Source organism: Anas acuta, chromosome 1, assembly GCF_963932015.1.
Source record: "Anas acuta chromosome 1, bAnaAcu1.1, whole genome shotgun sequence".
Lineage (NCBI taxonomy): Eukaryota > Metazoa > Chordata > Aves > Anseriformes > Anatidae > Anas > Anas acuta.
Window position 1 is genome coordinate 93,820,864 of NC_088979.1, and position 15,978 is coordinate 93,836,841.

The 15,978-nt window shown below is 34.3% G+C and overlaps 1 protein-coding gene across 2 annotated transcripts in view; it reads left to right on the forward strand.

Moving 5' to 3' along the window:
• The window catches only part of HLCS (holocarboxylase synthetase), a 123,347-nt gene that overhangs the window by 38,473 nt on the left and 68,896 nt on the right, over positions 1–15,978 (forward strand). For both annotated transcript variants that reach the window (XM_068688283.1, XM_068688290.1), the window contains one exon: positions 4,789–5,060. In XM_068688283.1, the coding sequence (XP_068544384.1) occupies positions 4,789–5,060 (272 nt within the window). The remainder of the gene's footprint in view (positions 1–4,788; positions 5,061–15,978) is intronic.

Genomic DNA, 15,978 nt, shown 5'->3' on the forward strand with positions numbered 1-15,978 from the left:
ATCTTGGATTTGGGTTTATTTGTAACCATTTTAACTAAAAGTTTATGTGCTTTGTGTATATGTCTCATTGGCTGATAGAGCCCAGGTGCAAATAAAATCATCTCCGTCAGGAGCTATAATTTTCTGTTATTTTATACTACAGCAGAGAAGGGTCCATATGCAGCTGGTTTTTGATCTTATGTCTGCCTCTTTTTTCCTTTTTGTTCAATCTCAACTGCTAAATAAGCATTAGGAAAAAAGGAAACTAATGATTACCAAGAAAAAAAAAAAGATTTTTAAACAGCAAAGGAGAACTGTTATGTAGTGGTTTTTCTTCACACACCTGACCAAACTCTTAAAATCATAGAAAGCAGATGTTAAATCATTAACAAAATACAGCTTTTACTCTTCCTTCTTTACACCGCAATTACCATTTAAACTTTAGTTCAACAATTTACAGCATCAGCCCTCCAACCCTTGATACAGTGACCCTAATAAACTTTTGTGCTGATCGGTGGAGGAGCTGAGGGTACATAGTGTGCAGTAGCTGAACTCCTCATTTCTATGGATTTTGTGAATTGACATCTACTGTATTTCACTACCTGCTTCAGAACAACTTCCCAGTTAGTGACACTTTGAGTCCAACAATCAAAACTCTGCTTTTTCATATGTTTGCCTCTCAGTACCAGATGAGTGAGGCTGTCACCACCATGAGATGCTGCTTCTTTCCATGCTCCTGCCCTGTGGAATTCAGATTGCACTTCGGAGCATGTGGGGAGAATTTCTTAGTGAGAAGTGGTGGCTTGTTCCTGTTGGTACAGTGCTTTTCTGCTTTTTATAGTTGCTTTTTAAAATGTATTGAAAATCCATTGTGCTTTTGCTATGACTAGAAATCTTTCCTGTTCTAGATGATAAATTTCTAGTTGACTATTTTAACCGTGAAAAGCTGATTTAGTCTCTTGCCATCTAGTCACTCGGCCAGAATGTCAAATTTCATTGTTCCTTTAAGAAAGGAGGTGGCAGTATCTTTTGTTTGGAGAATGTACGTATCAAATTGATTTGAGAAGAGAATGGTTTCATACATAGGCAATTAATTTGTCGTGACTTGCATTCTCCCTGCCAAAAATGATGCAGTAATGATGAATAACAATTTTAGATATATTTAGGCCACCCTAAAACATATAGTTACTATACTTATGAAGTATATTACGGATAATACGCGTAGTATCGACTCCAGCATGATTATATGTGTAAGTAGCTGCAGACAGGGTTGTGGGTGCCTGAATCTGTGACAGCTACAGCTCTTTTGCTTGCATACTCATTTAAAGTTTGTACTTGCATGTTTTAGGATTTTGATAATGAGCTACAGGCCAGGGTAAGCAGCAGCCAGGATTTTGGGTGTTCCTTTCCCTTTTGACACACCTGATCTGGTCCCAGAGGTATGCAAGGCCAGGCAGTTCTTGGAACCAACACTTTACTTTTAAATGGCCACCAGAGGTTGCTGCAGAACGGTGCACGCAGCTGGGGATAGGTTTGCTTTCTGCCTACAGCCAGTAAATGGTGTTAGGTTCCCCGTTTTGAATTCAAAGCTGCATCCTGAGCTTAGCAACAAATTGCACAGTTCTGTTTCTGACGTGATTATATTCTTTTCCAATGGAGTTGAGGCAAAGGTTAGCCCTGACTGTTGTATATATTTATTTCATTACATGACAATGTTCTTCTCTTTGTGCCATTATAATAGTGAGGACAATAAAACATTGGTTCAGCATCTGTGTTTCTGTAACTTTGAGTTTCTGAAGTAAAAATTAACTTTCCTTGTGTGTATTTGGACACGACTTGAGAATTTGCTAAAAATGAAAACTTTTTTTTCTTATAGAAATTTCTAAAAATCAAATGCTGTTTTTGATTATCTAGTATTTGTGTTTATATTTTTGATCAGCTTAAAAAGTATGTATACATTACGCAAAAAAAAATAGCTTCATAATTATACAAATATAACAAATCTTAAATAGTTCAATATGCATTAGAAACAAGAAAATGAAATTATGTAAACTAAATATCTTTGGGGAAAAATTGCATGAAATAATACACTCAACAGAATAAATGTTAGGAATTGTGTGGCATATCTGTAGTAATGTGACATTACACATAAATCTAAGTTATTTCAGTCTTTTCGGAAAGTATCCTGTGGCAAAAGTACGCAGGACTTTCTGATGTATAGTAACAAGCACTTTCATTCTTTGCTTAAATGTAAGAGTACTTTAAGCATCTTTACTTTTTAACTTAATGCCTGTTTCGGTAAGTCTGTAAATCCATCCTTATGGGAGTTAAAATTACGGTTTTGTGTCTAGGAATCGCATGTTCAGACAATCATGCTAAATGAAATTCTGTGTTTAGAAAGCAACAGGAAAACACACTTTCTGCTTAAGCACAGTTTTGATATACTCCCTTACAAGAACTAAAGCTATAATTTTTCTAAATATCAGTTACAGCTAATAAGTTACTGTGTGTGTAAAACAAGAAGGATAGTGTGTAAAGAATTTAGTAGCAGTCTGTTGAGGCTATGATATTACACGGAGTGAAGATACAAGTGGTTCATGCAGATTAATTCAAAGAAGTGCTCATAAAACCTTTAATGCCACATCATCACGTATGACGCAAAAAAATGGAAGAAAATATTTAAAGCATATTTTAGGCAACAAGTTAAATGCAAAGAGTTTAAATGGAGCTTTACAAAATGCAGAAATGAGAAGTAGTTTATCTGTAACTAAAATTTGCCTATTGAGTCATTCTTAGATTGGCTTGTCCTAGAAGCTAGTGCTTGATTGTGTTTGGAAAAAGAACGTTCCTTTCTTTGTGTTATGCTCAGTATGTCGTATGACTAAAAAACTATGGGGGAAAAATCACTTGAAAGAATATGCTACAGAGGGTAAATGTCATATTATAGGGCTGCAAACCAGTAAGTCTGCTGACATTCGGCATACAAAGAATGTCACACAAGAAGCAGTGTCCATGTGAAACTTGAGAAAGTGTAGTTTCCGAGTATGGAAAATCCATAGAAAGGTGTTAGAAACAGGTCCACTTTTCTCATTGCTTTTTAAGATACAACAATGGGATTTGGAAAATTGGAGTAATTCCTTGGATAGATAACTATTTATAGGAAGATTGCTCTTAATTGCAGTTTGTGGGTTTGAAAGAGTTGGACTGGAGCTCAGGGACATCATGTTCAAGGGCAAGAGAGCTAGTCTTTAGACTAGTATAGGAAACCCTCAGAACTGAGGTTCCCAGATCCTGCAGTAACAGGAAGGAGGGGCACATACTTGGGTAGAAACTGTGCATCTATGAGAAGTTTTTTATTTAAAGGACAAATGTTTTCTTAGAAAATTTGAGGGTAAGAATCACTAATACATTACGTTTGGTATAAAAAGACTACGTTTTTTTGTGGTTTCATATAGATCTTCCAAAATAGCTATTATTCTGAAAATGAGAGTGTAATTATGAGGGCCAGATTTAGAATTGTGCCCTCAGGTGCAATTTGGGTTGCTGTGCTCATCTTTTAATATTTTAAGCAGTCATTTGTCCATATATTCCAGTATCTTCTTGTGTTTCATATACATTTGCTCTCAAAATATTCTTTCAGTTCAAATCTGCTATGTAAATTATCGATAGCCTTAATCAGCGGTTCAGTAGCTTTTACTTTTAGTTCTTCTTTTTTCTTTTTAGATTCCATCTAATTCAGTTTGATTTTTTATTTGAGAAATTATGTATGTGTGATAGAGACTGCTTTGTTTCTAGAAGGAGTAGAGCTCTTCAAAATGTAAGCTACATACTTAGGAAAAAGAAGTCCCAGCATCTGTGTTTGTGGGCTGTTAACTTGCAGTTTCTACAGAAAAGGCAAAAATTTCATACCAAATCTAGTTCTATCAATGTCTAACTGTTGTTTCAGGGAGTTAACAGACAGGTAATAATCACAGTAATTCATCTCTTTGTTTCACATTCATTAAAACACATTTCTAAATAACCTAAAATAAAGGAGAGGAAAATAAAAGGGTTGGCATGTAGATATGTAAAATTAGTTGTATTAGATACAACTTATATTTATTAAATTATATCTGTGTATCATATCAGATATTAAATTATATCTGTGTATCATATACATGTATTTCACACTGAAAATATTTTGCAAAGAAATGTCTACCAGCTGTGCCATTGGCTGTGACAAGGGAGCATACTTACAACTCCATTTTGTACACTGGTATAAAGTTTTCCTAGTTATGTGCCTTCTTGTGTATATGTTTCTGCTTTAGCTAGCTTTTTTAACAGCCACTTTGGAGTAAGGTAATAGTTGTGAAGCTTCTGTTAGCTGAAAGTACCCCTTTTAGTGGAGATTCCGCTGAGAAATCAGTAAATGTTTTTCTTAGCTGCTGCTTTATCCTTCAAATCAAGCCTTAGCGATGCTTTGAGAGGCTTGTAGCAGAGAAATTTAGCATGTTGAAAAACCTGCATAAACAGAAGTGCATAATATGCACTCCATGTTTCGGTACCTAGCAGAACCACCACAAGTTTCAGCCTAATCAACCCATAAAGGAGCGTGGTCTTAAGATTAAGAAGAGCGTACCAAATAGTCAGGTCAGGCCAGAGTAGAACAAGCAGCAGCAGTTAATCTTCAAAAAAGAAATGGAGTTATTTTTCCTCATTTTGAAGCAGAAGGTGGTTTATTGAATGTAAATATTCTCAGAAGAATGTTTGTATATCTTTCTGTATGTTGGTCTGTATTTCTATGTCTTACTTTATTTCCCTTGTCCACAGGAAATCCATCTTGCATTCCTGAAATGGCTTGAGGAAAATGTAAATGCTGAAGGATTAATAGAATCCAGCAAAGTGTCTCTTAAATTTGTTTCATCTTGTGAATCAAAAATGGAGACAACTCCATCTCTGATGTCAGTCATCACTGAGATGGGAAACTTCTCATCAGAACATTTCAGCCTGGAGATGTATCAACAGAATCTGCAAACAAAGAAGCTTGGAAAGATTCTTCTCTTTACTGAAGTTACCACCACAACAATGAATCTTCTGGATGGGTAAGACAGTGATCCAAACCATCTTGAGTAAGATTTCTGATAGGAATTCACAGTTATAGAAATGTTCACAGTGTTTGGAAAGAAACGTTTTTCTCTTTTATTTGTTTGTCACCTACAAGATACCCAGTCAAAAATGCTGATTGTCTATGAAATAGGACACAAAAGAGAGATCTTTGTGTTCACAGAATATTAATTAATCATGTATAAATGCCAATATATAAGGGGTGCAAAAACCTAATGTGACAACTTCTTACTTGGAGATTGACTTTAATTGTTAATCTTGCAAAAAAAAAAAAAAAGGAATGTTTAAGGTATTAAATGTTCATATTTAGGAGATGGCATACGTTTTCTAACACAAGTTATTTTCTGAGCTAGTTACATAACAAAGGTAATACCAAGTAGATTGGGGCCTAAATTTTAACATTGCTGTTTTCTCTCATTCCATTTAATGTCCTTTCACTGAATATTCCACTAAAGTGCTCTTTGGTGTTTTTTAAACATTGGTTAGGGTTGTGCTAGACGTTCTTTCATCATCACATAGATGACCCTTGTGAATGAGTTGTGAGATACCTTTGAGAAAGTAGTTTGTTAGAGTTTTGAATGGGATTAAGTGATATGAAAATCACAGTTAGTAAATCTTAGGTTGGAGTCTATGTACAAAGAATGTACTGTTATGTTTCAGAACATGAAATAGTCTGATGGAAAAAACTGTCTTTAAGAAGCTGTTCCTCTTCAGGAAAGATTTTTTCTGTGTGTTTCTACCTGCAGCTCTAACTTTTCTTGACAGCCACTTTTGAGTATCAGTGTTAATTTATCTGCAGAAATTGCAGGTGAATTTTGCTGTTGAAAATAACCTCAGTAATTTTGTTCTGGATTTTCTTTTTATCAACATCATCAGTTAAATCGCCTTGAATGTTATTGTAACTGATTAGTTAACTAGCAGTAATAGCTTTACTTCTCAGCTAGAGAGCCTAAATTGTAAGGCTGATATGTTACAGAATATGCCTTCTCGCAGGTAATAAAGGTGATTTGTTTTAAAATATACATACACAAAAACTGTGAATGAGCATGCATTAGAACAGTATTACGGTAAATCAGTGTAATTTTACAGTTGACACTGTTCTGATAACTAAAAATTACCTGAAATTAAGTATTTATAGTGTTTATAGATAAACTTTACAAATGATAATATGCCCTAAAATTTTGTAATTTAGAGACAGCTCAAATCAAATACAAATTCCTTTAAAACCAAACTATTTTTTGCGTGTTCATACATACATGTGCACACACATTAAAAAATGTTGCAATCCAGTTTTGCCACACCCCTTCCTCCAAATCTACATCCTAGTCCTACAACTGATTTGACAAGGGCTTTTGGATGTAGACAGACATGCTATTTCAATAGAGCCCCAAAATAAGTGTTTTATTATTATTATTGAAGCATTTGTAGTATTTACATCTTCGTTTCTATTCAAATCATATTCAACTCATAGGATTGAAAGCAGACTTACTGGTAAGAAACTGAAGTGATAATTCAGTATGTTAATAGTTTTCTTTCTGACAGTTGTTCTTGGTGGTAGTTCTCAGTAACAGTATCTACATATCCCAGTAAGATGAAATATATTATTCGAAGTCTGTGAATGTATTTAGATATCACAAGCTAAACAGAATCATGTCTGGCCGATTTATTTACGCTTATATCATCCAGAAGGCAAGGGAGATGAGAGAAGTGGTCTTGGTTTTTCATTGAATCTGGAACCTTTACTCTTCTGTCTCTAAACTGATGTCCCCGCAGAGTGTTCAGCTCACGGGTTGATTTCTTATGTAAGTAGTCCAAATGTAATGAAGCGCTTGGAGATGTGGGTCTTCAAGATTTTCCCTGTTGTGATGCAACTCCAGTAGTTGGTTTTCAGATAAGATGTAAACCAGTTCTTTCTCTAAGCAGCCTTTACAGGGAAGGTGGTCCTATTAAGATTATAATTTGAGTGATTAAGTTTCTTGTAGAAAGTCTTTTGTTTTAATAATTCAAAATATTAAATATGATGATTCATGATATTGTAAATACACTGTTGTCATAGATAAAAGAATAATGTTGATGTGATTTGCATGTTCAGCATGTGATTTGCAGTTCAGCAAAGTACCTTGAGATTTCACAAACAATAACAAGTCATAAATCACTAGAAATTGAGGCAAATATCTATTAGATATTTTATTTATTCTTTCTGAAGAAAGTTGTTGTCAGTTTTTAATGTACTTCCATAAGAACCAATATGAATGTGTTAGGGTATGTAATATGTCAGGTTTAGGATATGTAATATTTCACTTGCCAGTTCAAAATGAAAGTGTATCTCAAGTAAAAGAGTTTCTTTCATTTCACAAAAAATAAGTTCTTACTGATCAATTGTAATTCCCAGGAAAAAAAAGTAAATTATACCTTGTATAGGTAATCGAATATTGCAATAAGCAAGTGCTACAGGATGGAATCTTTTATTTTTTCCAAAGTTTGTGATGACTGAAAATGTGACACAGACACCTCAAGAACTTAATCCCTGGGATTAGTAGTGAATTGATTTAGTAAATTATTTAGTTAGTAAATTACAAATAAATGTAGCATTTAACTTCTGTGATTTTAGATTTTCTTATACCTCTCCCACAAACTGAATGTCAAATGTTTGCCTCTCTTCCTTTTCACTTCCCCAAACCTTCATACCCCCCAAAATTAAGACATCGAAGGAGAAAGTGGGCTGGAACTAATTTAATGGCTGAGTGACCTCACAGTAGAGAAACAGCCGGAGCCTAATAGGGGTCTTTGTCTACATTTCCACCCTGGCTGGTAACGTGCCAGTCAAAAGTCAAGCAAGAGAAACAGGTGGAAACTATTAGACCTGTCATAAAGTTTGAAAAATTGATTCTGGAGTCTAAGTGAATAGATTGAACTTGACAGTGTTGTCCTAAAGATTCTAAGGGAAAATTCTGTAGTTTAATTTGGAATCCCTTGATTGTTCATTAGCTCTCCAGATGGCATGTCTTGACATTTTGCATATTAACATACACACTTTATTATCATTGGCATACATTTACATGTCCTAAGGTAACGAGCAAAGTGTGAATTCACCTGTAAGTATCTAAAATTAAAAGGCATTAGTCTAATTGTAAAACAAAGATTTGCTTAAATATCATGTAGTTTTAAATAGTCAATATTGCTTCTATGATTTGAAGTTAAAAGCTTTAAATGAATCATAAGACTACATTTAAAGCATTTAATCTTTTACTTCTTAAACTAAAATTTAATTAATTAATTAATTAATATTTTTTTAACCAAAGATAGAGGCTCTCCTCTTGTTTTGTTTTGTTTTATTTTTTTTTTTCTTCAAGGGAAATCAGAAGTCAGAAAGAAATTTCAGAAACCTTGTGTATTTCTTCAGAGATATTTATCCCAATAGCACCTGACCAGGTTAACCTTTCCAGAAGCAGTTCCACTTTTGTTGTCTCCTCTCCTCAAAGAATGCCTGAGGTTGTATGACTCAAAATGAAACCATTATTTTTAAGGATGCATCTGGTATGGTGATGCAAGTATTGAGTTGTGGAAACGAACTTGCTAGGCTCACAAGACCTGAGGTTGATAAATAAATATTTCTAGCACGCTTTAATTAACTGGATTGGTTTCACAACCATTTCATTAAAAATAAATTACTTAGGTATTCAGTTCAATTTTATTCTTTACCAACACCTTACATCTTGTTTTAATGTTTTATTTGGCAGAAGATGTGATTTATACATTACTAAGCCAGCATGTGATATATTGTACATAAAATGCCATTGTGGATACTGTTTCCCCAGTATTTAAGAAGAACAAAGGCAGCTGTTCCTGTGCCATTGTTAGGAAGAGTTTGACATAAATATGGTGAATTTTAGTGGGAATGAAATGTGGGAGAAAATTGCTTTCATAATTGCTGAGTGGGATTTTTAAATAAAATGTCAGTTTAGAGTAAACAATTTCCAAACAGTTAAAATCTTTGCAAAAGAAAATCCTTTACGTTGTTGGTGCCATTTTAGTTTTTCTTGATGCTTTTCAAGATTCATTGTGATACAGCTTTAATTTTGGAAAGTGAGCATTAAGACTCAGATTTTGTTTTTAAAACTCATGTTTTATATTTAAATACACGTGCTGCTTATGCAGGTATGCGTTAGTGAAAAGTAAGAGCAGCTTATAGTTGCAGGAAATTGGAATGGCAGTTCAGAGGCACAAACAAGCTGAGATTGACAAACTGTATTTTGTACCTAGTGGGTGTTTTTTTTTCAAATCCTTGTGATGTTTTACTCTACATAAACACAGCAGCCTCCTGTTTAGTCATTCCATGCACCTTAGTGATCTCTTGTATTCTCTGTTTAAACCACGTTTTTTAAGAAACAAATTGAAGTCAGATAAGCCAGGGGGGTGGTGGTTTGAAAAGTGGTTAAAGACAGAAATTTGGAATTAACATAGCACGTGCAAAATACGCCATATAGTCACAGTGCTTGTATTCATCCCATCATCAGGCGTATCATTCTAAAGCCTGACCTCTCAGGTATTTCCATCATAATTCCATGACAACTGGACTACAAGCACGAAATGTTGCTATTGCTATTGGCACAACTTGATTGACCATTTTCTTTAAAGTTACAAAAATTGTTTACTGCTGTTGATATTATTTTAGCTAGCCACGTCTCATAATCTAGGCTCAGTTGGGTGGAGGAAGCAGTTGTGCTGTGTAGTCAAAATCAGCTGCAAGATGGCTGGTTTGGATGATATTTGCAAATAGGGACCTTGTGTTTTCCTCACCTGAAGATGTACAGGTAGTTGGATTACAAAATCTTCAAATTACAAAGTCTTTGTCTTTTGGTCTGACGAGAATATCCTAGTACATTAATAGTCTTCTGTAAATAAATGTCTTGTCACCAACATTAACAGTTTGTAAAAATTACCCCTCTCCATACTTCCCTCTGAAGAAAGTGTCTTAAAGAGTTAGAAAATGCTGTGGTGGTTGGGAAGGTTGCCTTTGTCTCAAGAAATTGCTGTTGGGTATTTAAAAAATATCTGCTGGTAAATTGGTCGGTGGGATTTAAATGTTGTGTGAATTTTGTGTGTAATCTTTTCATAATACATAATATACATAACCAAAATATAATTTATAATTTTGGATAGCCAGGCCTTCCTTGTGTAGAGGACTCACAAGTACATCTCTTAAAAGCTAAGATTTCTTGGTTGTCTTTGTTTGTTAAACTATGTTGAGGAATAGGAATACTTCACTTAACAAATACTTAACCTAAAACCTAAAGTTAAATACTATTGGCAGTAGACCTGCTCTTTAAAGGATCTCATTCTTTTAAGCTGTATCCCTCCCATTTAACTTAGCCTTCGTGTAGTATCATCTCCCTTTGTTTCTTACATTATTGGCTTTACTAATTTTTAAACTTGCATTTATTTTATTTATCGGGTTGAATTTGCAAGAGGGCTTTTTATTCTCAAAAGAAATAAGGTTTGTGCATTGGAATAGCTGCTTCCATGATTGTTTTTCTTGAGGATTTTTTATATTCAGTATTCTGTGCCATCTTTTGGTGATAAAGATTAGCTCATGTAATAGTATATGTTAGTTTCCCTTAAATCAAATACATTTCAAGAGTAATTTTTACATGCATAAATGTTTTAAATGTATATTATTTCTGACTTTATTCTTCCATTCACTTATTGGTACCGTTTTGCATCGTCTAGCATTAGGGAAAGCTGTCCTTCATCCTGATAACACAAGATCATACAGGAATTTTTGTAATACAGCCAAGAGTCTGTTCCCTTCCTTGCCTGTATAAAGCGAGGAATTCGGAAGTTCTTGGCACTGATTTGGTTCTGTGCCATTCCCAGACTCTTCTCTGCAATAGCATTTTTCATTACATGCTTGCTGAAAGATTTCTGTATTAGGATTTGTCATCTCCTTTGCGTCAATTTTCCTTGCCTTTCTTTCCACCTGTTGTGAATGGTTCGTAAGGGCGCTAAACAATTAGGTCCCTATTTTCTTGTCACGCACCTTGTGTGTCTGATTTTCCATGGAATTGAAGACAAAATATGTTCCTCTTTATTTTTTTGTTATGTAAAATTAGTAGATTTTCTTCCTGTTAATGAAGTGGGCCTCCTGCTTGCATGGTTTTTGTCAGCACAGGGGGAGGTTTGATGTTCCCAAAGGGGATTGAGTCATAAAAAAAAAGATACCCGTTTTGCAGAGCAATTAACCCACATTGAACTCTTATAGTATATTGTATTACCCTGCTGCTGGAAGTTCCTGAACAATCCATATTGTCGTATGAATACACATGTATCATTGGGACACTCCTCCTTTGTTAAATATGAGTGGTAACCCTATAAGACTGCACAGTTAAAATGATTGCTGGAGAATGGAAGTAGAAGGGTTCAAGAACATTATCTTGTTTTGTTTTACACTGTGCTATTTTCATGCATGCATTTTAAATCAGGCTTTTTGTATTAAGATGAAAAAATTGAATGCTGAAATTAAAAATCATCACACTGTTGAAAGAGGATTAACTTAAGAGTTGTGTATTAGAGTACAACGTATGTAATACATTGCAATATATAGTATATGGTTATGTAGTTACATAAATTATAACACACATTGCATATATATTATTGTTACTCATTTGGTAACTGAGTAACTGAGTAATTGTGACTGTCAATTCTGCCTTTGAATTTTAAGTTTGGTTTAGTAAAAAAAAAATGTTGCTTAGCTTAAATTGCCCAGAAGCACTCGTGTATTACTGTTTGTACCTCAGTGAGAAGGAGAGTTATGTTAGAAAGTTGAAGTTTTGCAATCAGATAAAACAGAATAGCAGTTAGGTAGTCAGATGTACTAGGAAGAGGATATCAAGTGATGTGATAATGCGTTCTGTTAATGGGTTATCTACAACGTATAGAGCTGAGGAAGTCCCAGTTTAGGAACTAGTAAAGAATCCATTTGGCTGGACACTGCACATTTCTTACACTGTTGACCTATTAAGGAGATGTGCTGGAGATACTCAGCACTTGCATGTTCCAAACAGACTCCTTTTTTTTTGTTTTCAGAAAATGGAAATACAGGACTGGTTGGAGAAGTCAAGCCCAGTATGCTTTGCTTTGGAATTCCTCTGACCGTTGTTTCCTTTAAGGGATGCATAGGGCCTACTTCACTTTTGGAAGCAGAATTAACATCTACAGAGTAAATTTTATCTGGTTATTTTAGGAAGCTGATGGGAAGAATCCATTTTCTCAGACATGGAGAGAAATGTGTTGTTTGCTACATTTTGACTTTATTTTCTTTGACACTACAATAAAGATCCAAATTCTGAACTAAAATTAAATGCAGTCAGACAAAATGTGAATTATTGTCTGGAGATGCCAGTTTCTCATTCTGACTGTACATGGAGAATACCATAGTCATGTTTCTTAGAAGTTCAAAGTTAGATCATGGCTTTCAGTTTCCATTTTGCACATCTCCGTCCCTTTGCCCTTGCCAAAAAAATAAAATAAAAAATGGTTGGATTTACTACATCGTAGGAGTTGAGAAACTTGTGGCATTACTGTTTTGAGGAAGTTTAGACAGCACCTGTTCCAGTGCAGTTACAAATAAACATACTGATTTTTATTCTTATGCTGCCAGAAGATAGTAATTTGGTTTCAGAATAATTCACTGATTGTTTTCAGTGCCTAAACCTTTCAAAGCTTGTGTAATTTCTACCTTAAACAGTAAAATAAGAAAATCCCACAGAATCTGAATTCTTTTCCTAAATCCCACTGGCCTAATTTATTTTCACTTATACTCCTAGTTAAAATATTTTAAGAATCTGTTTGTATTCAAACGAAGGCTTGCATTTATCACACCTCATATCATTTAGCCTAAAATGTCATGGCCTGTAGAATGGTGTGTAAAAACCGAGGTTCCCCCACTGCAGTTTTGTGATCCCCAGGATTGCTATAAAATACAGTACCTCATGTTGCTTTCAAAAGAATTTACTAGCATTGTTCTTGTTGCTAAAGAGTTAAAAGTGGCAGAACGTCCAAATGTTTTTTTGTAAACTTCAGCTGATGCTATTTTAAGGATGATACTATCTTACATAAAAAAAAAAAAAAAGAAAAAAGAAAAAAAAAACACAAGTATTTTAAAGGTTTCTTTGCAAATGCTGAACTTTCATTCCATCTTTCATTAAACGTACGTGGAATACAACTAGAGACTGTTCTATAAACCTTTTTCATTTTATTTGTGTTTGAATGGATCATCAGTTTGTCCATTCATAGAGCAAGAAGAAAGAGGAGTTCAGAAGAATACTGAAAAGAAAACAAGAAGAGGAAAAAAAAAGTAGAGATGGAGGCTGAGATATAGGAAATAGGAAATAAAAATAAAGCATTCAAGGGAAACAAATCTTATCTGTGTTTGCTGAATATTTCTTTAACAAATGTTAGGTTAAAATGAGTGGCATGTAAAAAGGTTGCAGTATTAATTGGGGAAAAATCTACATGTTGTCAGAGTGCATAGCAAACCAATTACTGATAAGAAACATGATATTCCCTTGTTCAGCTGGCGAATTATCTACTGAAAGATCCTGTACTGTTTAGGTTCGTTTCCTTCTGAAGTCATAGAGCCTGGTAATAACTCCACTTAAGCATGTGGTGGTTCCATTTCTAACTTTTTTTGATTGAAAACTGGGCAGTATGAGGAATTTAGTTTATTCGGGTTAAAAATAATTTTCTGTACAGTCGTCTATGAATCTGCAAATTATGATACACTGCTTTGCTTGTTTATTTTTAGTCGCCCTTTTAATCTTTTCTACCATCATAAGCATATTTGGATACGTAATCAGAATCCCACAAACTGCTTATATTTCATGTTTTTAAAAATGTGGCTTACAACATAGTACATTATACTTTTTGGATCTCGTGTAATCCATGAAATTGCATGTTGCATGACAGTAGAAAAGCTGCAGAATTCATTCTACCTGACTGTAATGCTTTCCACCCATTAATTTACCGTCTTTATTCAAATCCTAGAATAGGCAGTTAAAATTTCAAAATGATATTTCATTGACCCATTTCAACAGCCCCTAAAACGTATTGGTAAACTCAGATGGCCTGTGGGCTTAGTTAAAGAAAACAGTATTTTTTATACTGTTCTATTTATCTTTCAGCTAAAAGATTTCATCCGTATAATGATTGTTAAGCCCAAGACTTGATTTTCACATATGTCTAAACTATTTGGTTGTATAAACTAGTTGCTACAGAACCAGTTTCCTTTTAAGGATGCATATTGTGCAATATGATTGCGGTACTGAAACTGAATTTTCTGAGCACTGGAACAATAACGTGCAGAAAATGCTTTAGTGGCTAAAAATACTATTTCAGTCTTCACCGAAGAGAGAGAATTTCTGCCCTTTTTGAAGTTTTTGAAGTGATGCAGAAGAATGCTTATATGATCTCAGTAATCCATTTTTTAGGCTTCCATGTAGGAGGAAAATAGTCTAAAATGTTATCCACAGATGCATAAGAAAGAAAGAATATTATTTTGGACCTTTAAGTTTGAAGACTCCAAGTTACATAAGAGTTCTCACTCAGTTTGTGATTTATTTGCCAAAGATAACATGTATACCTTATCTGGAATATAAGAACCAGACGTGAGATACAAAAGAAATAGCTGGGAGCCACATGCTTTAATACAAATTTAAGATCTTGTGTGGGAGTTGATTCATGTAGAATTCACGTGATAGGGAATAATTTTAAATTAGTAGACCGTATCAGGGTAGCGAGGATCAATGCTTGTGGAATGCTTAGAGTTTTCAATCACAGTTTATCCATCTGTTTTCAAAGAAAAAAAAAAAAGTGAAATTTTTTTCAAAAAAAAAAGAAAAGTGAAATAATCACCCTTTGCCAAGGTAATTGAAAAGCAGTTGGGTGGCTTGGATACTTTTTGTGGTAGTAGCCAGGCATCAAATAATTTTCAACTAGAAGATGCTGGAAAGTCTGTAGAGCACTATGAATCTATGAATGCTGCATTTACATGTTTTTCTTTGGAATTAAGTGCAGATATTCATAGTTCTCCATCAGAATATTGCCAGTGTGCTGACAGAAAAAATACAAGGAAGATGCCCTTGTGCATCACAGTACCAGCATACTGTAAAGCCTAAGGTAAAAAAGAATCTTTATCCCAAGATACTTCTTGGTTTTAAGAATAATAGTTCAAGAATCTTGATATAGCCAGTTGGAAAGCCTGATGTATGGAAACATTCAGCCTAGATTCAGACACTGAATGTCACCTTTGCAATGTATTTAACTGACTATGCAGATTTTGTCCCCAGGAACTGAAGTTTGTTTGATTAACTCAGATTTCCACAGGTCTGTATGCCGTAGCCACAGAAATGGAAATTGATTACAGAATATATTGTCTTAGATATTTCACTGCGTGTCATGTTCTAAGTTTTTTTTTTTGTTTGTTTTGTTTTTTTTAACACTTCTGATAAAGAAAGACAAGGAATTATTCTGCCTAACAGCCAAACGTGGTGTTCATAGCAACAAAATGGCATTATAAAATGGTCCTCATTTGAACATGTAATTTATCTAAGCAGTTGTAACTTTAGGTATGTAAAATCTATTCAAATCTTACAGACAAATTGATTGTATTTCTTCATCTGTGTTATTGGCAAGGATTGCAAATTCATGCTTATCAATTTTGGGAGAATTAAAATACTTCTGCTTATCTTCTGTTTATTTCTATTCCCAGTAGCTTTCACACACACTTCCAGTATTTTGCTATTATCAGCCATTTTTATTTGTTCGTTTTCTGGTTTTGGTTCAATTTCATGTTTGAGGTGGATAAGATATAACTTACTCGTACCACAAGCTAGTTAA